The 26,535-nt window shown below is 36.4% G+C and overlaps 3 protein-coding genes across 8 annotated transcripts in view; 2 read left to right on the top strand and 1 right to left on the bottom strand.

The window, feature by feature from the left end:
* Window positions 1-4,473: 4,473 nt before the first annotated feature.
* Window positions 4,474-7,454, top strand: abt1 (activator of basal transcription 1). Its single transcript, XM_077223969.1, has 4 exons — window positions 4,474-4,635; window positions 4,776-5,140; window positions 5,488-5,663; window positions 6,745-7,454. The coding sequence occupies exons 2-4, from the start codon at window positions 4,801-4,803 to the stop codon at window positions 7,123-7,125; spliced, it is 897 nt and encodes a 298-aa protein (XP_077080084.1). The 5' UTR covers window positions 4,474-4,635; window positions 4,776-4,800; the 3' UTR covers window positions 7,126-7,454.
* Window positions 7,455-7,613: 159 nt separating this feature from the next.
* comta (catechol-O-methyltransferase a) lies at window positions 7,614-21,761 on the bottom strand. Of its 3 annotated transcripts, none has more exons than XM_077223972.1 (6): window positions 21,633-21,761; window positions 18,141-18,312; window positions 16,814-16,931; window positions 15,239-15,432; window positions 12,973-13,104; window positions 7,614-8,196 (listed from the first exon to the last, which is right to left on the bottom strand). In XM_077223972.1, the coding sequence occupies exons 2-6, from the start codon at window positions 18,309-18,311 to the stop codon at window positions 8,017-8,019; spliced, it is 795 nt and encodes a 264-aa protein (XP_077080087.1). In that variant the 5' UTR covers window position 18,312; window positions 21,633-21,761; the 3' UTR covers window positions 7,614-8,016. The 3 variants fall into 3 exon arrangements, with proteins under 3 accessions (XP_077080087.1, XP_077080085.1, XP_077080086.1); XM_077223970.1 differs by lacking the exon at window positions 21,633-21,761 and adding an exon at window positions 21,295-21,466; XM_077223971.1 differs by lacking the exon at window positions 21,633-21,761 and adding an exon at window positions 20,062-20,160.
* Window positions 21,762-24,395: 2,634 nt separating this feature from the next.
* cdk16 (cyclin dependent kinase 16) overlaps window positions 24,396-26,535 on the top strand; it is a 30,254-nt gene continuing 28,114 nt past the window's right edge. For 3 of the 4 annotated variants that reach the window (XM_077223082.1, XM_077223079.1, XM_077223081.1), the window contains exon 1: window positions 24,582-24,912. The gene's annotated coding sequence lies outside the window, so the exon portion shown is untranslated. Of the gene's footprint in view, window positions 24,913-26,535 lie in introns of all 4 variants that reach the window. The other variant, XM_077223080.1, reaches the window with a different exon arrangement.

Genomic DNA, 26,535 nt, shown 5'->3' on the forward strand with positions numbered 1-26,535 from the left:
TGCATTTTAATAAGAACAAAACAAAATTTACATACAGGAGTACATATAACCATACACGTAAGGGCTAAACAAAAGGGTGGGGGATGGGGGGGTTGAGAGAAGAGGAAAAAAAAGAAAAGCATTTTACAGAAAAAAAACTTGTACCTATTAAACAGCTGTGTAGTTTTTCTTTTACATTTGGATATTTTTTCTAAATATATTTTAATATTACTTTTAAATTCTTAGAATTTTGGCATTTTTTCATTCCATTTGCCCTGACCGGTGTTGTAAAGGCTCCGCCCTCTTCAGCTCATTTGCATATAAAGATATATGCACTCAAAAATGCATAAGCATTTACAACATGGTATAATGAATGATCTGTGGGATAGTTTGAGTTGAAACTTCACAGACACATTCTGGGGAGTGGGACTTGTACTTGGGAGTGGGACACCTTAGACTTGTATATCATCTTGTGAAAAGGGGCATAATAGGTCCTCTTTAAAAAGAGGCTTCCTCAGGTGTTCCATTCATTTGTGCTCAAGTGTATGTGTCGGTCGCGAGTAGGCCCTATTATCCCTAAGTCCATATTTGTATCGTTTTTGTAGAGATTTACTGAATTTCGACTTGAGTAAAAAGTCCCGTCACGCATAATCATGATGAATATTGTTTTTATTATCGACCATTTGTGCCAGTTGAACTCTCAGCGTGTCCAGGGAAAGAATGAATCAAACTGTGTGAGAAATGGGAAGCATAATTCCTTTTAAAAGTTCATAATTATTTTCCTAACTACACAAGTTTTGTTTGCTGGGGACCCGTCAGTCACTGTAAAAAACTAAATAAATAAAACAAGAACAATGTTGAGAAATAGATGAATGCCATAAGAATGACCAGCTACTGACCACTGATGTGATGTGACCACTGCATTTGCTGATTTTCTTTCCACTGCATTAAATAATGTGCCTATTAAAAATGCAAAGCATGTTTGGCCTGCGATCAGCAGTCTTTTACTGTAAAGCGTGCGAGTTCGACTCACACTGAGATAAAACCTCATGTCGTGGCACATTTCCCATTTATCTCAGAGTGAACAGAACCTCCTGCAGTTCAATTGCACATTTGCTTTCCCCCCACCTGATCAATATTTTAAATGTGTAAATAAATCATTAACGTTTGAAGCCCCTCAGGTAGTGGAGAGTTAATTTAGAGATGTTGTTAGTGTCTGCATTTGTGTTTGTGTTGCTTTGCGACTTCACCTTTGCGTGATCGACTAAGTGCGTGTTTAGAAGGTCAATACACCTTGAGTTATGTGAAATCCACGAGGTGCTTTGATGTGTGTGTGTGTGTGTGTGTGTGTGTGTGTGTGTGTGTGTGTGTGTGTGTGTGTGTGTGTGTGTGTGTGTGTGTGTGTGTGTGTGTGTGTGTGTGTGTGTGTGTGTGTCTCTAACTAGTGTTGTCATAGGGGCCTAGACAGATGGCTCTGTGTTTGATTCTCTCTGGTTCTGGCTGCAGTTATGGATGCTGTTTGAAGTTTGCGGTAACAAAGTCATAGCTTTGAAACCCATTTCATTACCCACTCTAGTCTTCCCATTAATAATGTGGGCTTTGGTTTCTTTGGGGTTTCGGCCCATTAACAAGACATTGTATCAAAAGAGGATCATTTGCAAAATGAAATGGATTTGACAAATTGGACTAGAATTGTGTTATATTTTCTCATGATGCCTAGATATGCAACAGAAACTGACTTTTCTTGCTGATATATGATGTATCAAACAAATGCAGCGTGGGGATTGAGCTGCAAATAACATCAGCCGGAGTTTTCTTTGTTCTGCTGCATTACTCTATGCACCCTTGTTGCTTCTGTTGCCTGTCGCAATCTATCCACACCATCATGACCCGTGAGCCGTTTGGTGTGCGTATAAATTTGGTGGACAGTGTATGTCAGAAACGTGTCTTTAGTTGTCAGTCACACTCTGCATAAAACAAACACACGCAAATATGTTCCTCAAATGATTTCACATCTGTCAAGCGGTTCTTGTTGTTTCAACTGGCCGGAACCCAAATGGACCATGAAGATGATTCATATAATATCAAATTTGTTTTAAAAATGTCAATTTAGGTTTGCGTATCACATCACATTTCCTCTAGACTGTCATGATGTCAGTGATAATTTCCATGCGCAATGGCTCGGTAAGATAATGCGCCTGCAATCTCTACCCAGATACTGCATGTCCAAAGCAATTTGCCTTTGTGTACATTATATTTTTTTTCCACAGAATATTACTTTGCATTTTTGTCAACCTATGCACTGAAAAAACTGTAATATTCATCTGCTGTTTTTTATGAGCAAAGAATTTAAAAAGCCTAGCAGTTAGAATGAGATCTAAAAAATGACAGACTGAAAGGATTAATGACATCAAAGTCTAAACAAATCTTTGTGTTAAAGATTTACTCCAGTAAAAAGATTTTTAATACTTTTATTCATCAAGGATGCATTAAATTGATCAAAAGTGACAGTAACGAGACATAATGCTACACATTTTTATTCCAAATAAACCCTGTTCTTTTGAACGTTCTATTCAAAGAATTCTGGAGAAAAAAAATGTATCAGTCTCCAGAAAAACATTAAGTAGCAAAAACTGTTTTCAACATTGATAATAAGAATCAATATTTTCTTCTTCTTTGTTACATTGTAAAGCACTTTGGTCAACTTGTGTTGTTTTAACTGTGCTATATAAATAAAGTTGCTATTGCTATAACTGAGCACCAATAATAATTGAGCAGAAAATCTGAATATTAGAATGATTAATGTGGGATCATGTGACACTAAAGACTGGAGTAATGATGCTGAAAATTCAGCTTTGAATCACAGGAATAAATTACATTTCAAAATATATTCAAATAGAAAATCTTTATTTTAAATTGTAATAATATTTCACTGTTTTTACTGAATTTTGAACATATAAATGCAGCATAATTGAGTATAAGAGACTTCTACAAAAACATTAAAATTCACAAACTGTTATTGGAATGAAACCGGCCATTTTGCCAAAAAGTTAAACAAAGATCAATTGTCAAGGCTAATGTGGAATCTTCCTTGTGTGACAACAAGCCCCGGTCTCCTGTATTACATGAGCTAAGATAAACACTGCTCTCTCAGTGGGCACAGAAGCAAAGTTTAAGTATAGGAAGTTTCAGGTTTAAAGGGGAGATTGCGTCTTCCTCTTAGTGATGATGCCATTTCTGAGGGCCCTGGTGGTGTTCGGGGTTAAATGTGAATAGACAGATGTGCCAGAGCCAGAACTGCTGCAGAGCTCTCTGTAAACCCAAGCCATCCTCTTCAATAATGCAGGAACCCACATGTGACGGGCACATGGCCATGCATAGAGCCAAGCATCCCTGCAGGGGGGAACACACTCCTGGGGATAACGGTAGACGAGTAGGCCTATGTCGTTACTTCTTTTGAAGGCTTCCAAACATCCCTCCCTTTTCATCGGGCCATTATTTTACAGGTCTTTATTTATACCAGCTATGCAGTAATGAATTTTTGATGATTGGTTTGAAGTTTGCTGTAGCTGAAAGATAAATTAGTAGAGAAGACCTGGGGAATTTGTGACATTTTTTTTTGTAGGTTTTTCTTCATAAACTGAGGCTTCTGTAAAAATAACCACTATCTATTTATATTTTGGTATAGGAAACGTATACAGTATATGTTCCGGCACTAACAATCCCGTTAAATGCTTTATATTTCATAGTTAATGTTTCAATTGATCCCATACAGTTACATTTGCTACCAGCAACAGTGTAAGCATTTATGTTCGACATTCAATCAACAACCTAGTCTAAATCCAAAATCATCATAACTTTGGACAGCATTTGTGAAAACATATTGTAATATATATATATATATATATATATATATATATATATATATATATATATATATATATATATATATATATATATATATTACAATATATATATATAATTTTTTAATATTTTTTCGGACACAAAAAGATATTTACTGAGAATGCTGAATAATTGTCATCACATTTATTTATCATTAAAGAAATGTGTTGCAATTGCATCCCTACCACATACCACAGAGTAGATTTTTCTTAATTCTTAATTTTTAAGCAGTACATTACTGATTGTGTGTGCAAACGTGTGGGCTAAGTTTTTCTAAAATTTGCACATTATAACTTTAGTTCTTTTTTTTATGCCTTTTATATGCTCCAATATTTCCTTTTTCCAATGTTTACTTCCTGTGTTTTGTCGCCCTCTACTGTTTAATATGAAGACTACAATAAAAGAGTGCTTTAAATAATTTTCTATTCCCGTAATAATTCCTGAGATAAATTAAATGCAGATAGGTTTAGAATATTATTTAATGTTGTCCTAAGAATATATTTTACATTAAACCTATAATAAAATTGATTGTAATGTATATTATTGGACGCATTATATATATCAAAAGATTTCTGTCTCTTTAAGAAAGACCAGTCTGTCTTCTTGACGCTTGATTTAGACGTCAGAGATACTTTCTGCGCCACATGTGTTGAACGAGTCGATTTATTTCTGTAGTTTTCCTCAAAAACATCTGGGAATGGACTCAAATCTTTATGGATAAAGACAATATTTTACAAGAAACACTCTTTTAAAGTAAGAATTACTTCAAATAAATGTGTTTTTGAAAAGGTTTTGACGTGCACTGATGTTACTACAGCGTTACATTAACATATTAGAGCTGGAACGATCTGTTTCAGTGTGATTTTACAAGATATCCTGCATTCTTTTTTCAGTCTGTAATAGTTGTGACACGCAGTAATGGCTCTCCTGGAGAAGAATGACGTTACAACAGACCTAGAAGAAACACAAGCTATGGCCAGTGAAGAAGAGTTAAATGAACCTAAATCAGAAGAGGAGGAGAAAACAAACCGTGTCCAACATGCTGACCAGGAGATGAACTGTGAAGATGGTAATGATGATGGTGGAGCTCTTGAAGCGGGGACTAATGAAGAAGATGAGCTTGAGAAACCATCGGGCAAGAAACTAATTCCAGGTATCGTGTATATAGGACACATCCCTCCGAGGATGAGACCAAAACACATGCGGAATATGCTGAGTGTGTACGGAGAGATCGGCAGGATCTTCCTACAGCCTGAAGGTAAAAAACTACATGACTGAAATAAAGCTGCTGTATTTTTTTTACTTCTTTCTAAAACATTCCCAAAACATTCCCAAACTTTTGAACAGCAAGGTATGTGTCTGTGTGTGTATATATATATATATATATATATAATTTTATTATTATTATTATTATTTAATATATATATATAATTATATATACTTGGACTCTTGCATTGCAAAACAAGTTTTTGACCAAAAATGTATGCACCTCTTCATGGTAATAAATGTGATTTTCCATCAAGAGGTGCATCAATTGTTCACACTTGCGTGTGCATGTTTTCATGTTTGACCAACATTCCCACTAAAAATCTGACTCTCTTCTAGATCGTTGTGTAAAAAATAAGAAAAAGAAGGCAGGGAGCAGATCATCCAGTTTCACTGAGGGATGGGTGGAGTTCAGAGACAAGCGCATCGCTAAGAAAGTCTCAACCAGTCTTCACAACACACCCATGGCCAACAGGAAGAGGAGCCATTTCAGCAGTGACCTGTGGTCCATCAAGGTACATAATACAGATACACTGGCACAGAGGTGTGAAGAGTACCTGAAAACAGTGAGGTGCTGTAATAATGTAAAATATGGGGGAACTTGTTTTTTTTAACAATCAAGCATGAAAGCATATTCTACTATACCCCAAAACAAAATCAAGACTGTGTAAAAGGGCAAAATAGGACCCCTTTAAGTATTTTACTCATACTGAATGTAGGCTCAGAGATGCACTAGTCTTAAACACCTAAGAGACATGCCAGTGAAAAACAAGAAACAGTTGATTTGTGAGGAGAGGAATCACATGTTTATTTTCTAAAATCAAGATGAAACTGAACACCTCAAAATTGCAATCGACACAACAGCCTCTTAAATGCCTACAAACACTCAAGTCTAAGTTAAGCTCAAGTTCTCAAAAAGGGCATAAGTAAACCAATATCCTTTCAAAAGTTATTTTCAACAACAGATCAATCAAATAATGTTGCACTTACACTGGTTTGGGCCTCATCACGGGCTGAATGTCCTCATCTTATATTTGAAACACCTGCGATTAACAACCACATGCTAATACACCTTCATCATGCAGAATGTGTAATTGCATTACTCATCAGTCATCACAAATCTATCGGAGTGTACATGTATTATACTAATTACATTTACCCAAATACTTTACACCACTGCACTACCGTTCAAAGTTTTGGGGTCGTTTTTTTAATTTTTATGAAATTAAGACTTTTATTCTGTAAGTATGCTATAAATTTATCCAAAGTTACAGTAAAGACATTTGTAATGCTACTAAAGATTTCTATTTCAAACAAATTCATGACTTTTGAATTTTCTATTTTTCAAAGGATCCTGAAATGTTTTTTTTATCATGGTCTCCAGAAAAATATCTTAAGCAGCACAAATGGTTGGAACATTGATAATAAAAAGAATATTAGAATCTGAAGGATCATGTGACACTGAAGACTGGAGTAATTTTGATCAAATAATTGCAGCATAAGAGACAACCCACACTTTTGAATGGTAGTGTACCTCCCTTGTACAATATATAATTCGTAATATATGATTTTTTTTCTTTTCTCTCTTTCATCAAGTATCTGCACCGGTTCCATTGGTGCCATCTCAGCGAGCGATTGGCTTATGAGCAGACGGTCTATCACCAGCGTATGAGGACGGAAATCTCCCAGGCGAAGAAGGAGACCAACTTCTACCTGGCTAGTGTGGAAAAGAGCCAGAATCTGGAGAAACTAAAGAAGAAGAAGGAGAAGAAGGGAGAGGTTGTAGAGGAGAAGACATGGGACTACAAACAGCGTTCTACAGAAGAAGAGATCCACATGAAACGGTTTAAGAACAAAGGCATATCCAAGAAGAACCTCCAGAAGGCACAAGAGAAGAGTAAAACCATCCAAGACAAAGCTCAATCCAACGTTTCCCTCCTGGCCAAGATCTTCAGTAGTGGAAGGGCCCAGGAATGATGTGCTGAGAACATTTAGTTTACTGTCAGGTTTTGGTGATACTGCAGAGTGGTATTGGCGATTACTTTTTTCCTTTTTTCGTAATTGTTTGCATATTTCTCAACATTCAATCTTTGAACATATTTTCTACTTGTACTGTGTTTTTTTTCTGTCAAAGAACAGATGTAAACTTCTTTGTTCTGATTGACAGTTTCATACTTTGAGTAAAACACTGTATAACTCACACAAGAACGCCCCACCATTGTGAAATCGGTGCTCCATTTTCCCATGAAAAGAGGCTTAATATCCTCTGAAAGCATAATAAATGTATTCATGAAATTGCACTCTAATTCTACCTCCTGCCTGTTTCCAAGATTTGCTTAAGTCATTTTTTTAGTCTTTGTTTTTAACATATAAATTGCCATTGGGTGAGTTTTGGGGGGGTCATATCAATAATTAATATTATTTTAACATTAATAATATTGTCTTTAGATACAAATTATCCTAAGTAATGAGCCAAAAGTATTGATTTTATTTATTGTATTACAATCTCAATATGAAGGAAGTCTGTGCTTAGAAAAAAAACAAACAAGAGATTGAATTTCATGTTTATCAAACAATACAGTTACCTTCCTGAAAAAATGTACAAGGAAATGTATCACACGGTTGTATTGTAAAATATCTTAAACCATAGGTCAGTAGAAATGGTGTACAATGACATTTCACAGCTTTACATTGTTGCAGGTTTTTTTTTGGTAAGGACAAAAAGATCAGTTTGTCTGACACTAGAAAACATGGCATCACAAGACAGAACCATTGGGTATTTTAGAAGAATTGACTTTCCTTTCCCCCCTTGTTTCGCCCCTGTTTTACACAACCGTTTATGCACATTTGCTTGTAACAAGATCTTCCTCATCCTAAGAAGACAGATTTCTCCAGGCCATCTTCTGCTTTGGTGTACTCCAGGTAGGACTGGTAGTATCGGCTCTCATAGCGTGGGTTGTTCCTCACATATTTCAAATATTCTGGAGCACCAGGACAAATTACGTTGTCAGCCAACAGGACAGTGCCTTTTTTGAGTAGACCACAGTCCTACAATGTCATAAAATAAATACATTTGTAATTTTCCTTATGTTAGGATGATTACTTAAGTGGTTAAAGTACACTCTTAAAGGGGTCATCGGATGCAAAATTCGCTTTTATATGGTGTTTGCATATAAATGTCTTTGCAGTGTGTGGAGACAACCACCATACAATGAAAGAAAATCCTCAAAAAGTCTAAACACTCAATAATCAGACTGTTTGGATTTTCTGAGCACTATGATGTCATAATGCTCATGCTCCGCCCACGACCACTGACGGACTGGCCCGTATTAGTATATTTCTGCCCTCAGCCATTCGACACCCCCCATGGAAGAGAGAGGTGGAGTGAACAGTTGCTCATTGTCATTTAAAGAGACATGCACCGAAACAGGTCACTGCCTGCCTTTCTCAATCTGTGTTCTTGTCTGTACTAGTGTTCTTGTGAAACGTAATCTTTTGTAGCCCAAGTATTGTCCCAGGAGGGGGAAGCAGAGAGAGGCAGGTCAGTACGTCGTTTTTCTACAATTTCGTATGCTATTTCATCACTAAATTCACTTCTGAGAACATTTGATGCGAGAAATCAACTGTGTAGATTTCAAATATTGGCTTTTTTTAACAGTTATTTTTATTACTATTTTCCAGTTTTTTACAAATCACTTACATATATATAATTTGTATATGCATGAGTGTAAAAAATAAATTAAAAAAACTGAACAAAAATCCTGCACACACTTGAAGTATTAAATAAAAATATACCGAATCACGCATTAGGGGGGCTATCCAAATTTACTTATTATAATAATTAATAAAAGGTTGCCAAATTGAGTAAAATGTTTGTTCTTTCTTCCTTAAAGAATATATTTTTTTTTCCAATTGTAAATATTGCATTACATCTCTAAGAAGGTTTTGAAGAGTAGGAGGAATTTTACTTTTCCAGTTTAATAAAATTAGACGTCTGGCTTGCAACATCACAAAACACAGTACATTAATTTGTGAGCTGTTCAAATGTATATCTGTAGGTACAACACCAAATAGTGACATTACTGGATCTGCTGGGAGTCTAACATTAAAAATTGCTGACAAAGTCTCAATTATTTTAGACCAATAGAGGGTGATGTGGGGACGGTCCCAAATTGTATGTGCCAATGAAGCAGGGACATAGCCACAACGTTCACAAGAGGCGCCTACTCCCGGAAACATCCTGGACAGTCTTTGTTTGGAAAGGTGCAATCGGTGTAGGATTTTAAACTGCAGCAGACCGTGTCTGATACAAACTGAAGAGGAGTGGACACGCTCTTGAGCTTCAGTCCTTTGGTCGTCTGTGATGTTTATTCCTAAGTCTTCCTTCCAAGCTTCTTTTATATCAAGTGTAGTTGTACAATCTATCTGTGAAAGGTGATTATATATTCTAGAAATAGATCCTTTTTTGAGTGGGTTGTTCAGTAATACATTGTTCATAGGACCTACTTTCGGCTGATTGGGAAAAGAGGGAAATGTTGCTTTAGTAAAGTTGCGTATTTGCAAGTATTTGAAAAAAGTCTTTGTTATCAATATTAAATGTGAAGGGGGTGGATTAGAATCCACTGCTGCTTCAATGTATATGTAATGATTGATTATAATTAAGGTATTAATCAACATTTTTCCATCTAAATATCAAATGACTTGAATGACTTCTCTAGAGATTTTACTTTGTTATAAAAGTTACCAGTGTGATTACTGAAATGTTCTTTTCATGTATTCTTTAATGTCTGTATTTGATATCTGAATGCAGTAACATTGCTTGCTTATTTAACACAGCTTCCAGAAATGAAATAGGGACTTGTTTTGTGTTTGAGAAAGTTCTTCAATGTGTTAAACATATAGGGGTCATTGAAGCCAATAGTTTAAGGGGCCATTTCTTTGTTAAAGCCTTACTTTCCAGTTAGACTAAAGTTTAGCTATCCTTGAGAGAAAGAACGCATTATCTTGATGTTTTGAGAGGACTCTCCTGTTTATAGTGAGAGCCTGGCCAAATCAACCCTTGGAAAAGCGGAGTGTCGGTGTGTGTGTTAGTCTTCTTGGTTACAGGTTAAGTAAACTGGCATTATTGGAGATTGACTGAGTTGTTCTGGACATGCTGGCGCAGAGCAACCCAAATCTGAGACCTGGAAGGTCATGATGTGCCTAACTTCAGCTGCATAATCGATGGAGATATGCTTCAGTCTATCTGTATATGTGTGGAAAATTACTGTGTTTATCTATTTCATAGGCAATGAGAATCATTCATCCTGTAAGCAATGACGTAGCTTAGACCTTGGAAATGGTATAACTGCTGTGATCTTTGTAACTGTAAGCGGGGCGGCCTACGAACTCCTGTGTGAGTCTTGAAGCTGACTTCTGCTGATGAAACTGCAAACTATCTTCAGTAAAACTTTTCTTTAATTTTTTTTATAATTCTGACTCCGGGTCTTCATTCTTCATATCTGGTTCTGGGTCTTTGACTGTATACCCCTTACAAATGTATGTATTAATTGTTCAAATGTTGGAAATATTTTGTCAATGAAGAGGTCTATAATTGTGTGCACTCCTTTAAGGTCCCATTGTTGAAATGTTTGACCAGAAAACAGCTTATGTGTTTGATTACCAGTTATTGGTATAAGGACTGAACATTGATTCCGCTGAAAATATCTTCTGATCTGAGACCAAATTTTTAGTGAGTGAGACACAACCGGATTCTGAACCTTAAATTTACAAAAGATCAGAGGTATAATGTATCAATGATCTCAATGTATTAGGAGAAAAAGCTTGATTTTCCATCTGTTCCCAATCAGGTTTGAGAGATCCATTCCAAAATTATATTCATCGAATATTACAGGAGCAATAATAGAGCCGGAAGCTGGGTAATCCCATTCCTCCTATGGGTTTGGGTCTTTGTAAGAAGGATTTTTTAATTCTTGGTGTCTTTTTATTCCAAATAAAGGACGCAACTAAAGAATCTATTTTGGTAAAAAAAAAATTGTATTAATCAAAATTGGAACACACTGAAATAAAAAAGAATATTTCGGTAGAACATTCATTCCGATAATATTAATTCGGCCAGCGAGAGAGATTGGGAGATTAGACCACCTCTCGATTTGTTGCTCCGTCTGTTTATATAGGTTCACAAAGTTTTTGCTGAAGAGGCCAGATATTTCCCATGTGATATTTATTCCGAGATATTTAAAACAGTCTGAAACAGGGAAGGGAAAAGGGCGTGTGTACTTGATTTTTTGCCTTAGAGCTGATCGGAAACAATATGCTTTTTGACATATTGACTTTATATCCTGATACTTTACCGAAGTCCGATAGGATGGTCATAATTTTTGTAAGAGACAGAGATGGATCTGAAATATATAAAAGCAGATCGTCCGCATATAAGGACACTTTATGTTCTTTGTCTCCTCTTACAATCCCCTTATAATCCTCTGTAGAGCGCAGTAAAATAGCAAGAGGTTCTATGGCCAGCGTGAACAACAAGGGGAATAAAGGGCAGCCTTGTCGTGTCGAACGGTGAAGATAAAAAGGGCAAGAGTCTATATTATTTGTGTGAACACATGCTTTAGGTGAGCATAAAGCAGCTGATTTAAAGAAATGTAGTAGGGGCCAAATCCAAACCTCGACAGGGCCGAGAAGAGAAAATCCCCCTCGACCCTGTCGAAGGCCTTCTCGGCATCTAGTGAGACCAATATTTCGGATATTTCTTTATTTGGATTTTGAGTGTAAATAATGTTGAACAGTCACCTGATGTTAAAAAACAACTGCCTGTCTTTAACAAATCCAGTTTGGTCTGTTGATACAACAGTTGGAAGGACCTTTTCCAAACGCATGGCTAAGATCTTTGCCAAAATTTTGTTATCTACATACAAAAGGCTTATAGGTCTATATGAACCTGGTTCTAGAGGGTCCTCGCCAGATTTATGGATTACAGAGATGCATGCATCGTACAACGTTGGAGGTAGAGAACCTGTAGTCAATGCTTCATTATAGACACTTAAAAGAAGTATTGAGATTTGATCTATAAAAGCCTTGTAAAATTCAGCACTGTAACCATCAGGGCCAGGGCACTTAGAGTTTTGCATACACTGGATAGCTTGTTTTATTTCTAAGTTTGAAATAGGTTGTTCTAATAATTTTTTGTTTTCTAGATTTATAGTGGGTATCTGAAGGTTATCAAAAAATTGTTGTATTAAGTTTGGATCATTTTTGGATTCCGAAGAGTACAATTTATAATAGACATATATTGGCATTTTTACGAAAATTTATGGCGAATCGAAAATGTGGTCATACGTTTTCGGAAGGGAGAATCTCCATAAGCGCCTGCGGGTGTAACGTTAGCTACCGAACCAACCGGCCCACAGACTCATCCTCTCAAACTGATAGCAGTGTTCTGTGTGCTTGTCACCTTGTAAGTTCATTCTTCCAAGAACAACTAGCAAGAGCATTCTTCCCAAGAACACAAGTCCGTTCTTTGCATTCTTGGTTTTGAGAAACACCCACTGTGAACAAAGCTGTTTTTGAGGAGGTAAAAAGGGTGTTTTACACAACCAATGAGTAATTTTAACCAAAGTATATTACAAACTTTACATGAACACCCTAAGGAATCATACCAACTTGTGGAAAATGGGCATCCGATGACCCCTTTAAAAATAAACGTTCCAAAAGGGGTACTGTAAAAAACATTTTAAAAGTTAAAAGTTCATTGGAACCATAGATGACAATAAAGAACTTTTATTTGTGTGTAAATAGTGTCATTTTGGGGCTTCTTACCTCAAGAAGTTTCGTATCTGGAACGTAACGATCTTTCCAGTGGTCCAAAAACACAAAATCGAAAGATTTTAATCCAAATCGCTCCTTCATTTTGGGAATCAAATCACCAGAGTCTCCCTCCACTATAGTAACCTTTAAAAAAACCAATGAAGGCATTTTCAGTGCTTTGAGATGTCACTGCTGGTATCAACAAAATTATCACTTAGTTTGGCATTACAAAATGTTCTGTTTCCGGCCTTCAATTCAAACAAAACTGGCATTGGAATAATAAAAAAGTGCAATAGCGAAGATTAAAAAGCATTTGGTTAACTGAAAAGATTTTGTTATTTTCCAACATTCCACATTTTTAAAAGTGTTCTTTGCACTGTATTGATCTGTCCACCTAAAATACACTTTTGGTGATGAGGATGAAAGAGGAAGGGATGAGATGCCTGGATGACAAGATTTTGTTTAGTTTAACTCTTTTTATTGATGCTTTTCAATCAGAGAGTTACTAGAAGACAGACAATACAGTATTTGTTTCATCATAACCAAGAAATCCAACCGAAATTAAACAAAAGTATTCCTTACTCTCTGAGTCAGTTACACAAAAATATATGTATATATTACGTTATATACATACAGTGTGGTAGCAATAGACAAAATACAGCAAAAATTAAAACATTACTAAGAGAGGGGGGAAAAAGAAAAAGGACAACAACAACTTGCACCTTTTTAAGGGGCATTCGGCAACTCTAGCTATTTCTTCGCTGATTTTCACTTTTTTTGTCGCATGTTTTGTCAACGAGCTCTCCCTACAGCTGGGAGGCGTATATTTCACAACAATGTCGTAAAAAAACTCACTTGCGGTACCCTTCTCCCCCTTTCTACCGCTGCTCATGTGCATTTGTTGTTATAGGAGCCGGCCAACTTTATCGTGTAGAGCTATGTCTACCGAGGTGGGTAATACATCATACACATTGAGGGCGTGTGTGTTTATGTCGAATTGCCGTAAAGCAGTTTGTGTTTCTTGCTCGTTCTTGCTTCTCACGAGACTTCCTATTTCCAACTTACCGGGACGTTAATCCTCATGTTGCAAGGTTAGTTTTCCACCTGGGAACGTTTGTGGGGAGCGGGGAAAGTCACCATTCCCACCAGAACAGGTTATTAAACCATCCAAATGATTTCTAAACGGATTTATTAAGTTGAAATAGTTGCTGAATGCCCCTTTAAACAATCACTGCCAGCTGGCAGAAAAACCATATTCCCCTTTTTTGTGTACTCTGTTTCTTAATCAATCAGGGGTGAGAGAAAGGACAAGAACAGCAAGGGTCAAATGTAGAGGAATGGATATAGGAAACTGATTCTTTTTTAAAGTACAAAAGGAAAGGTTGCTGAATCGTGTGAAATTGTTCTGTTCTGCCAAGCATTGTAAATCCAATTTTTTCAATTTGTATAAACTGCAACAGGTCATGCATCCAATGAAAAAAACTGGGTGGGGAAGGATTTTTCCAGTTCATTAGATATATATGATAATTATATGTTATATGTATATAATTATCATATATATATATATATATATATATATATATATATATATGATCATTTGGATTTCATTGATTACTTATTCAAACAAAATCCTGATCCTTTTTTTCTTTTCTTTGATTTTTGACTAGGAGAAGTTCTGAATGGCCGATAACTTAAAAATTTAGAAGCCAATTTGGCCGGCGAGTGAAAAAGTTAATTTCAAACCCTGAAAGTAATAAATGGATATTTTTCTTACAAGAACACTTTGCTACAGAAAGCCTTTATTAACCCCCTGGAGCTGTGTGGATTACTTTTATGATGGATGGATGCGCTTTTTGGGGGATTCAAAATTCCCTCACTCCCATAATAAAGCTTGGAAGAGCCAGGATATTTTTAATAAAACTGCAATTGTGTTTGCCTGAAAGAAGAAAGTCATATACACCAAGGAGTAAATTATTGAATAATTTTCACTTTTGGGTGAACAAACCCTTTCATTTAAACGAATGTAAACAAATGTAACCTTATTGTAAGTTGTTAACGATAATTTGATGCCATTTGCTGAATTCAAAATGCAATGGAAAAAGGTCAAATGGCAAAAATGTAGCATATTATAATTCCACACTTAGTTGTATTTTGTAGTTTATTCACATACACATACTGTTAGAAACTAGTAAGCATTAGCCTATACTGTTTGCAACAAGCAACACACTAATATTGTATTCCAAATATAGCCTATGCATGCTAGCTCTTTTTTTCTTACTTTGTCCTGAAGGCCGGCGTAGGCGATGATCTGACGAGCAATGGCGGCAAATGCTGGGTTGAATTCGACGGTAATGAGTTTGGAGTTGGGGGACAGCAGTCGAGCGATACGAACGCTGGAGTAACCACAGTATGTGCCAAGCTCCAGAGCCATGCTGGGGTTCACCTCCGTCAACACGGAATCCAGTATGAGCCCTTCAGAGAGACACAGAACTCTGATTCAGAAAACAAATCAATGGCATGGCTAATGGCGTAGTCGAAATATCATTAGGGCCTCTCTGCCCCATTAGCAGCATTTATTCATCAGTGCCTGCTGTCTCAAATGAGCTGTTAACCAGCATCAGATTGCTGAAGTAAACTAAAAATAGTACAAAACAAACAAAAAACTAAGCTTAGAGTAGGCTATCATTCAGTGCAAAAATAAAAAATAAAAATCTTACATTGTATTTGCTTGTTTTCCAGTTCAAACGTCTAAACATACTTAAATTAAAATACATTTAGAATACATTTAGACTACTTGAGACGCAAAATGACTTACAAGATATAGCCTACAAAATGACAAGATATTAAGTCCGAAATGTGTTTCAAAATTAAGTTAAGTTTTCCTTCAAACATGAAATAGTATCTTGATTTCCCTTTGAATTAAGTTTATTTTTTACCCCATTGCCATATATGTTTCTTGATTTAATCATAAACCATGGATGCAGGGCTATGACAGTTAACTAAAACTAAAACCATAAAAAACAACGAAAAAAATAACTTGAACTGAAAAAAAAGAAAATAGAAAAAAACGTCAAGGCAACACTTCTCATTTTCATTAGGTATAGCTTGATGTACTAAAATAACTAAAACTAAAATATCATCTTTATAAAATACTAATAATAAAAATGACAAAACAACAAAATTTCAAAAGCTAAAAAATCGAAATTCTGTTAAAATAGTTTAACATTTAAAATATTAACAACAAATACAATATCTCGATTATTTTGCTTCTCAGGTAAATGTATCTTGATATATTTGTAAATATGAACTGTAGGCTAAGACAAGATTTTTTTGCAGTATTTTTGCTCATTGCCTCCAATCATCCCTTCTTTTTTTCTTCTTTTTTTGGTGATCTATCAAGGATTTATGAAGTCAGTTCCCCTCAAATTCAATGTGTTACACTGGATGTGTTACACTACAGTCTGACAACTATCACAAATTATCAAAATATACTAACTTTTTATATCACATAAAATAGATTCACAGCCCATTCGGGATCACATGTGAAATGAATCCACCGTTAGCCCCATAATGCATTAGTGCATTGTGTTGGGTGCAATGGCTGCACATTATTTACAGGCGTACATGCAACTAGTGTGTGTGTGTGCAGTCACGCAGAGAGCATATTGACCCAGTAGACAGGAGACTGCCATCACTTCTCATTCAGAACAGCCGGCTGTGAGCAGCCTCAAGGCCATTTATTCAAGAGCAGAGGAGAGAGAGAGATAATACAAGGAAAAAAATATCAAGCAATTGGTAAGAAAATGAGAAAGGGCGCAGAGAAGAAGGCAGGGAATGGAAAACATGTTGCTACCTTTATCATCGCCCACGTTCATGGCCCATTCTTTGTGCCGGCAGTAGTAGTCGATGGCTGAGATCACGCTCTGAGAGTCGCCTTTTGTGGCGTTCTTTTGAACAGCTTTCAGTATGCGCTGTGTTCATATAAATCAGAAATGATCAACACCAGTGTTCTTCAGCAAAGCCAGAGAACAATACTTGCAAGATAAAGACAGAACATGAGATTCAAAAGATTATTTGAATCTATTTTATAGGGTTTTATAATCCTGTTTAATCATCATCATCCTTTAGAAAAATGGTACCATGGTACTGTGGTATTTTAATATGGTAATGAATGATTATCTTAACATGGTATTTATATAGTACTCCGAGGTACTTCAAAGCATCCAATGAAGCACTACTCCAACATTTATATGATGCATTAGATTCTTATTAATACAATACAATAATGAAAATCATTTGAATTTTTATTTATTTAAATTAAGTGCATTATGTAACCATAATGTATATATATATATTTTAAATATTTTAAATATTTATAAAAATGTATCATTATTACAGTAAAGAGAATTTGTATTATGATTAAAGTGCTATTGTTTTATATACATGTCTGTAATGAAAGATGTTCTTAATTGCGATAAAATGCCTAAAAATGGCTTTATGTTCTTAATGGAAAGATGGTAACACTTTGTTAACTAACAATGAACAATACTTGTACAGCATTTATTAATCTTAGTTTATTTTAATCTCTACATTTTCTACTACATTTTTAAGAACGAAAGTTGCATCTGTTATTATTAGTTAATGTGATCTGACAGGAACATGAACATTTTTAACATTAACCAAGGTTAATAAATGCTGTATTAATATGTTGCTCATTGTTAGTTTATGTTAGTTAATGCATTAACTAATGTTAACAAATTAAACCTTATTGTCAAGTTTTTAATAATAAATAAATTTAAAATAATAAATCAAAATAAATAAATACCTAAAAAATGACTTTGAATGCAAAAAAATTTAAATTAATGAAAAATGTTCACAGTGCAAAAAAAAAAATAGACCCCAAAATAGGGTCCAACATAAATAAATAATATAATTTTTAATAATAAATGTATATAATGTTTTAAAGAATTTGTTAATTTCACCAAAAACATAATATTACCATTAACAAGACTTCCATAATACATAGCCAAAAACATGGTATCCGAAACATAGTGATGCCATGGTACCTTTTGTTACTTTTTTATCAGCCTCTTGGAACATCTTAAAAAACTGTCATTGGAGCGAGCAGGATGATCTCAGCACACGTGAATGACATATGTATGAATGACAGCGAGGGTCACCTGAGGTTGTGATGATCCCGTTGTGATGTTATGGACCCGCTCAAGGATGACATTGTGCCAGATGATGGCCAGAAAGCCGCTGTTCTGCACAGCTGCAGGGATGAGCCAGCGATAGAGGACGTACAGGACAGCTGCTAAAACCACCGCCACTGCCAACAAACTCAACAACATCCTGAGAGACAGAGACAGAGGATCACTAACAGAATAAATGATTAAGGTCAGCAAAAAAATATGACATTAACAGCACCACGATTCCCAAAGGATGAGACTTCAAAGCATTGTCAGGAAGATTTACACAAAAACAGACAAGGCATCAGTGTAAAGCAGGGAAATGTGTTAGAAATAAAGATGAAGGTAAAAGGCTAAATCTACAAAGCCAGTGAAAAATAATAAATTATTTTTTACTGAAAGATAATAAAGCCTGTAGTATAATTATTTTAATGTCTAGTTCGATCATGAAAGAGGGTCTAGACGGATCTGCAAGCATTCACATCATTATCACATGGCAGAAGCTGATTGGCAGAAGCTGATCCTGCAGCCAATGAGATTGCTCGCTCAACATTTAAATGTTCCTCTGACCCCAAACCCCCCCCCCCCCTCCCCCCAGCTCCACCTGCCTTGATCTGCTACAGGATTTATTTATATCTATTAACGCAGCATCAGCAGCAGCATATCTTGCATGTTCACAGCAGCGTGTCTGTGTATCTATTAGCAGTAGCAGTATTAGCAAAATTATTTAACAAAATGTTAAAATGATTAACATTAGATTCATTTAACATTTAAATATGTTTATGTTTTACTGATATGTTTATGTTTTTACTGATATTGTTGTAGAGAAATACAACAGGCTTTGTGAAACTAATCTCAAAACTCACTGTCATTTCAACATTGACCTTCCTTAAATCTAAAGCAACAAAATCTCTGAACCTAAGTTATTGATTAACTCATGGGTAATTATGACACACACCAGTGTAAATACCCACAGTTCTAGCAGCAATATTATGATGCAAGATCACATGATGTGCATGCCTACAACATTAAAGGGATAGTTCACCCAAAAATGAAATTCTGTCAGTATACTCACCGTCATGTTGTTCCAACCCCGTAAGACCTTCGTTCATCTTCGGAACACGAATTAAGATATTTTTGATGAAATCTGAGAGCTGGATCACTCCTCCATTCTAGTCCATAGGCTTCTTGAGGGATTGAACTTGCCGGCCTCGAAAAGTTATTAAAGACATCGTTAAAATAGTCCAAGTGACTACAGTGGCTCAATCTTAAGTTTAACAAGCGACGAGAATACTTTTTGTGCACAAAAAAAAACAAAAATAACGACTTTATTTCAACTATTCATTTCCTTCTCTCTGATGTGAGTTCACTAGTTTAACAGCGTATGATCTGTTGCATCACCCACAAGACCAGCGTCGGCCAATAGTGAGCCTACGTGTGACGTGCTCTACGCAATCACACTACGTTATCTGACTAGAGGCCAATAGAGAAGGAAATGAATAGTTGAAATAAAGTCGTTATTTATGTTTGTTTTTGCGCACAAAAAGTATTCTCGTCGTTTGATAAAGTTAATATTGAGCCACTGTAGTCACTTGGACTATTTTTACGATTTCTTTAATAACTTTTCGAGGCCGGCAAGTTTCAATCCCTCAAGAAGCCTATGGACTAGTATGGAGGAGTGATCCAGCTCTCAGATTTCATCAAAAATATCTTAATTCGTGTTCCGAAGATGAACGAAGGTCTTACGGGGTTGGAACAACATGAGGGTGAGTAAATACTGACAGAATTTTCATTTTTGGGTGAACTGTCCCTTTAATATTAATAGCCAACATTTAAGATATTACTAATAATCACTATTCTGACTGGGCACATAAAAAATGACATGCTATGATAGGGCAGGGTTAAAAAAAACCTGTTTGACTCTCAGTGACGCGGAGTGCCAAACTCTCCAATCCCCTCTCCTGTTTTAATCCAGTGCTCCTGGAAAACAGTGAAAGCTCCTTTGTCTTTGCTGCAGATTTGGCCACAAACATGGGGAAGGAAATGAATTAACACAGCTTCATCCCACAGTTGCTTTACCACTAACATGAACAGACTGTGCTTTGTAACGGCTTGCAAAATGATGATTCAAACGTTTTTATGCCAACTTTTTAAAGCCAAAAATGGATCTTAAAGGAATAGTCCACCCAAAATAAATATTCTGTCATCAGTTACTCACTCCAAAACCTGTATGAATTTGTTTATTTTGTCTATACAACATTGGACCCCACTGACCTTCATTGTACAAACTCTTTTGACATTTTCTTTAAATATCTTCGTTGTGCTCCAAAGAAAGAAAGAAAGTTTAGAATGACATGAAGGTGAATAAATGCTGACAGAAATTACATTTTTGGATGGACTAAAGATCCTCAAGAGTACAGAGAAGTACAGTATGTGCAATATACCGCCACGTGTAGGAGATATTACAGTGCTGGCACTGATCCTAATACATTGCTATTAATAAAGCTCAGAATTAGGACTTCAGCTCCGGCTTTCTGTAGACACAATGGGTCGCTCATAAAGGACTCCAAACACGATCCACTGGAAGCACATAGTGACAGTATGGAGCCTGTGTGCTGTCATTGCGTGCTTTAATTAAAGATGGTATCGCTACATGTGCAGACCTGCAGCTGAAAATACAGGAAGCAGACAGACTGAAAGACAGAAGTGTCCAGTTTTACAGCTTCTCCACACGTGCTGATAGAGAAAGTGTTATCAGCCTGCCATGCAGAGACGTGAGGACTTTAAGCAGCATTGAATTCTGATTACAAGGCCACATGAATATTTAAATCTTCTGCTTAATTATAGATTGCAGCTAGACATGAAGCTGAAGTGTGCTGTTAACACGAAGGCACCATATTAACACCTTTGCATGCTTTGTGCGAGATGTGTCAAGATTTCAATCACCATCTTGCTTGTGAATAAATATTGAAGTGTGAACAATATTGGTTGAGCTAGATCATGCATAAAGTTACATAAACACGACGTGTTACTGCAAGAAATGATTCTCACATAATACAGATCTCACATATTTACAGCATGCATTTACAGCAACAAAGAACAATCTGTTGCAATATTGTGCCAAACAACATTTCCATAATCTTACTTCCTTTTGTAGCTGTCTTCACATAGGCTACACACACAGAGAGAGAGAGAGAGATGAGCTTCCCTTTCCCTTTTCCTCCGAAGCTTTTACTGCTTTCTCTGACAAGTCTTTCTCGCTGGCCTCTCTCTCTCTCTCTACTCTACCTCTCTCCCCTCCCACTTCTGTTTGCTCTTTCTATAACCTGTTCTGCTGCTCGATATGTGTTGAGAGCGATAAACAACCATTGGTCACACGAGAGAGAGAGAGAGAGAGAGAGAGAGAGAGAGAGAGAGAGAGAGAGAGAGAGAGAGAGAGAGAGATGCATGCAACACTCATAAATACTCAAGACACACACTAACACACGGTTGGAGAAGGATCTGAATCTCAGGCAACTGGGCTGAGTTTTTAATCCTCCTTTAGCCAATCATTCTCTAATCTTCTTGCGCGTTTCTCCTGCCTCCTTCTCCTTCGTTTTCCCCATCTCTCTTCCTCCTGCCCTCCCCTTTCACACTCTGACACATGGATAATGATGACAAAAGAGAGGCCTAGGCATCACCATTTTCCATATGGGATTATGAGGGGAGTGTGTACATGATTATAAAGCGTGACATGTCTTCTGCAAAAACACATGAACAGTTCATTCAGTGCAATTCTAAATAAACATACATTATGATATTATATGTTATTATATATATATATATATATATATATATATATATACTTTTTACATTTATTGATATTGACTAATACTGGATATTTAATTGTGCATGCTTATTTCCACTATTATACCTATCATCATCTTACACTCACTTAAATGTAATATTATCTAATCTATCTATCTGTCTATCTATCTATCTATCTATCTATCTATCTATCTATCTATCTGTATGTTTATATATCTATATGTACACACACACACACACACACACACACACACACACACACACACACACACACACACACACACACACACACACACACACACACACGTGTGTTCATTCTATATTTTGATGCCATTCCAATTATCAGCTGAAATTTTCCACTTTTTTAATTTATATTATTGACCGATATTGAGTATTTGTGCATGGATCTACCAGATGATTAGATTGAAATAGCTTGAAATTTGCTTGTAAAACCATTTTGTCAAATGTGAAACATTAGGAGCACAATGCTTTAAACACATAAAAATCACATGTAAATATACAGATGAGAAATTCATGTTTATTTTCTATTGGGTGGTAAAACCAGAGATTCATACAAACACACAACCATGAGCTCATGCATGAGGCTTATGAAAAAACAGAGAGAAAGAGCAGAAAGGAAAGAGAGAGGTTACAGATCCTAAATGTAGTACATGTCATTCCCAATCTAAATCATCCACACACACACAAACCGTTTGTGCATCACATGCACAGGTACATCAGAGCTCCGGCGTTCTGTTGTTCTGTGTTGTGGTGCAACCTCTAATGCTGCATAATGGTGTCGCAGTGTCGCTCTTGACATGTTAGGCACATGCAATGTGACTGTGCTAATGAATGCAGCACATTAAAGCATGCGTCAATGGGTTTGCCTTTTGGGTTTACCATCAGCCACTTAACTCCTCTTATCTGCATTATTATTCACCAGCATAAATGAGACCTTAATAATATCCTTATTTCTAATGAGAGCCCAATCGTATGTGGTCATCTTCAAGAAATAATAAACATGGCATAGTGCTGAAGTCGCCTGACCTGGCTGAACAGTGGCTACTGGTGGGCAAAAGAGGCATTTTCAAAAGTGCTCACTTACTGTAATCAAAACAAGGTCAAACATACATGTGTGCCCTTGCCGGTGGCTATAGTGTTACACATAATTAAGGGCTTCTGAGCATGGATGTTGAAAAAAAAACATGATTTGTAATGCCTTTTCCCCAAATGCATGGTTACTTATAACAAAAAGTATAACCTTACAGCATATAAATATCAACTTGATATATATATTTTTCGATATATATCTATATATTTATTTTATTTTATTATATTTTCATGTAATAGTGATATTTGCTGGCCTGGTGACATGGTTCAGATACAGCGCCCACATACAGGGCTTTAAGTTTAAGATCAAGTCATGGTGTGCTCAAAACTTCTAACTCCTTATAATTCCATTCTGTATCTTGTGAAGCAAAAAATGTTGGAAGCTATCAAAAGAACAAAAGAAATGTTCATTTGTACCCAAGGCACATTGACGCAACCCCCATACAGTGGGTTTCTAGGACTAAAGTAACTGCTGGGGGCTCTGAGGCATGCCAGAGTGGTGACTCACTGTGGGGCTCCACTGCTCTGCATCACACACACACACACACACACACACACACACACACACACACACACACACACACACACACACACACACACACACACACACACACACACACACACACACACACACACACACACACACACACACACACACACACACACAGAGAGATTATTTAAAATAATTTTAAGTAAATAAATAGACATTTTACATCACATATATAATTATAGGAGGACCAATGTAGGTTTTTCCCAAGTTAATTTTGGGATATTTATTTTATTTGAAATAAATATATAGATATTTAAAATGTCTGAATTCCATTCCTGATTGCAAATAATTCTAATAGAATTATGATTTATTACTTCAAACTAACAAAAAGACAGACAGACAGACAGACAGAGAAGACTGGCAGACGGACAGACAGACAGATAGATAGATAGATAGATAGATAGATAGATAGATAGATAGATAGATAGATAGATAGATAGATAGATAGATAGATAGATAGATAGATAGATAGATAGATAGATAGATATGGACTGAATTCCTGTATACAAACCATCACTCATGATCTTAGCTAGGGAGGAACAATGTAAATCTACATTTAGAAGCCTTTTAACTGTTAAACTGATCCTATTGCAAACAACTGCCGTTTAACGTAATTTAGTAAACAAATAATATGCCAAAAATGTAACAGCTCAGCATGACATACAGTGGCTCACAGCATTCTGCATTACTGCACTCCCACTGCCTCTCCCCTGCGCATTCCGCCTAAATGGTACAGTCTGACTTGCTTGAATTTAATTTGGATCAGCCCATTATAAGCCAGTTTAATTTATTAGGGGTAGACGCTTGCACTTCATATTTTAATTTCATGACTGCAGGGACGCATAATTTACTGAACCAATCTAATCAAGAACACATTGTAATAAAATTCAGATATAACATAAAACTCATTAATTACATATGAATTAGCCCAACGACATAATTAAATGTTCTCCAGCCTATCCAAAGAGTCCTGGTGGTGGTGGTGGAGTGAGTGACTCCTGAATCTATTCGCAGCTGCTCTGTCGCTTCCATGATCCACTCCAGTCCGGATTTGGCAAGGAAAGGAACAGCTGCAGTAACGTTTTAGCAAAAAGGAGCAGTAGTGGTGAGACATGCGGGGTCTGGAGGAGTCGCTCCAGCAGCATTGGAGACCGGACGAGCAGCAGCAGCACTAGATGATCATGGCCGAGGACTATTGGGAGCGCGAGGCGGCTTTGGGATATTATTACTGCAGTTAAGATTACACGAGCAACACGCACTCACTTACAAAAGCGCACACGGATCTCAACTCTACGGGTAAGAAAACCACCCCTGTCCACCCTGATATTTCATCTTAAAGTGGAAAAAGCATCATCATGTGACAGAAAAAGTACATTTAGGCCATTTTTGTGTGAGTTTATTTGAGCCGGACTATGTGTGTGATATCCTGTTTGGGTCGGGCTGTCTGAATGAAAACTGGGAGATTGTTTTATGATATATGCGAATGGACAACAGAAAAACTAGAATGAATGAATAGAAATAAAGAGGAATCATTCCTGCATTCCTGTACAATGGCCGTTTCATGCTGATCTTTAAAGCCAGCTAACTAGCTAACCTGGCTAGCTTGTTTATGTGTGTTTTACTGTGAATTAGTCAGCAGTCTGGGTGCAATGAATTTTTAATTTCCTTATTTTTGAACTTATTTATGGCTTGCCTGAATTATCTTCTTATCCTGAGGGAGTCGTGTGTTTTATTCAGTCATGTTGTGCTCTAATGTAATTGAATTACCTCAAATGCTTAACGTTAACGTATACAGTAACGTTATGCATTTATTAAATATGTTCATTTTAGGCAGTTTTGTTTAACATTCATATTATAAAAGCTAATATTTCAAGAAATGGTTCTAAAAGAGAGGAAACATAATCGATGACGTACTTTACTGTGGCAATGTATCTTGTGATGACAGCGTAACGTCAATCATTCAAAACATGATGTGATGTGTTACACAAGTCGACGTCATTATTGTGAATATGTAGTATTGTTTTTATGACAACCTGGGGTAAAGCTGCGTTTTTAGAATAAAAAAGGCCATAATGATCCTTCCATCTCAAGATGATTTGCCAGCTGGTGAAACCACTTTTGGTGCAAAACTGATGGAATGGGGAAGGAGGTAGGGTCTGGGTGATCCTGTCCGACTTGATCAAAACATTGTGTAAGATTAAGCAAGGAGAAGTCACATTTAAAGACTCGAGTCTGGTCAGATGGAGGCACATGTTTGACAGTTGCCGGTCTGATTCACAATGGCTTGTTGGAGGCGTAAATGCATGTTGAGTGGGTTGGTTTCTGGAGTATTATCATAAGGTTGTTGTGACAGATGGTTTAGGAGACTTTAAGTTTGCTTTCCTCCCCTTACACAGTTGTAGCCGTAGCACGCATCACTTTGATGGCGTTCATCAACCCACATTTAAGTATTAGTTAAAATTGATTGCTTATTTAAAAGAATTAGGGAAAGCACTTGACCTTTGGCTTCTGTGTTGGGAGTAATTGGCTTTGAAGCAAGACTAGAATAATTCCAAAGGAACGTGCATTGATGTTCGCAGAAAGGGTCTGTAGTCATTTTTAAGGGTATTAGGCCTATATTTTGTGATATAAGGATTTATTGACTGAAATCTGTTCATGATCGACAAACAGAAGTTAATGTACTTGAACTTTGTTTTAGTGCCGCAAATCTACCAACAGCTTTTTCAATGCATATAGTTTTTTTTTAGAGAATTTGCGGGAAATATTGAGTAGAATGTGTTTGTTTCTTTTTAGCACTTCTTTGTATATTCTGTCATTATGTAATATAAGCCTTGCTCTCTAAGTCTCAGTATCAGCATCAGTCATTGAAAAAAACATGTAGGTCAAGCATTGGTTTATTTTGGCTACATGATCTTGTTT

This window comes from Siphateles boraxobius, unplaced genomic scaffold (genome assembly GCF_051911475.1).
Source record: "Siphateles boraxobius isolate OS27281-9 unplaced genomic scaffold, OSU_SipBor_1 9, whole genome shotgun sequence".
In the NCBI taxonomy this organism is placed as follows: Eukaryota; Metazoa; Chordata; class Actinopteri; order Cypriniformes; family Leuciscidae; genus Siphateles; species Siphateles boraxobius.

Coding starts and splice junctions, on each gene's coding strand:
- comta (XM_077223972.1), bottom strand. CDS start 18,311: ATGTTGTTGAGTTTGTTGGCAGTGGCGGTGGTTTTAGCAGCTGTCCTG. Junction 16,932..18,140: donor CGGGATCATCACAACCTCAG/GTGACCCTCGCT, acceptor ATATGAACACAG/CGCATACTGAAAGCTGTTCA. Junction 15,433..16,813: donor GAACGTGGGCGATGATAAAG/GTAGCAACATGT, acceptor GTCTCTCTGAAG/GGCTCATACTGGATTCCGTG.
- abt1 (XM_077223969.1), top strand. CDS start 4,801: ATGGCTCTCCTGGAGAAGAATGACGTTACAACAGACCTAGAAGAAACA. Junction 5,141..5,487: donor GATCTTCCTACAGCCTGAAG/GTAAAAAACTAC, acceptor ACTCTCTTCTAG/ATCGTTGTGTAAAAAATAAG. Junction 5,664..6,744: donor GTGACCTGTGGTCCATCAAG/GTACATAATACA, acceptor TCTTTCATCAAG/TATCTGCACCGGTTCCATTG.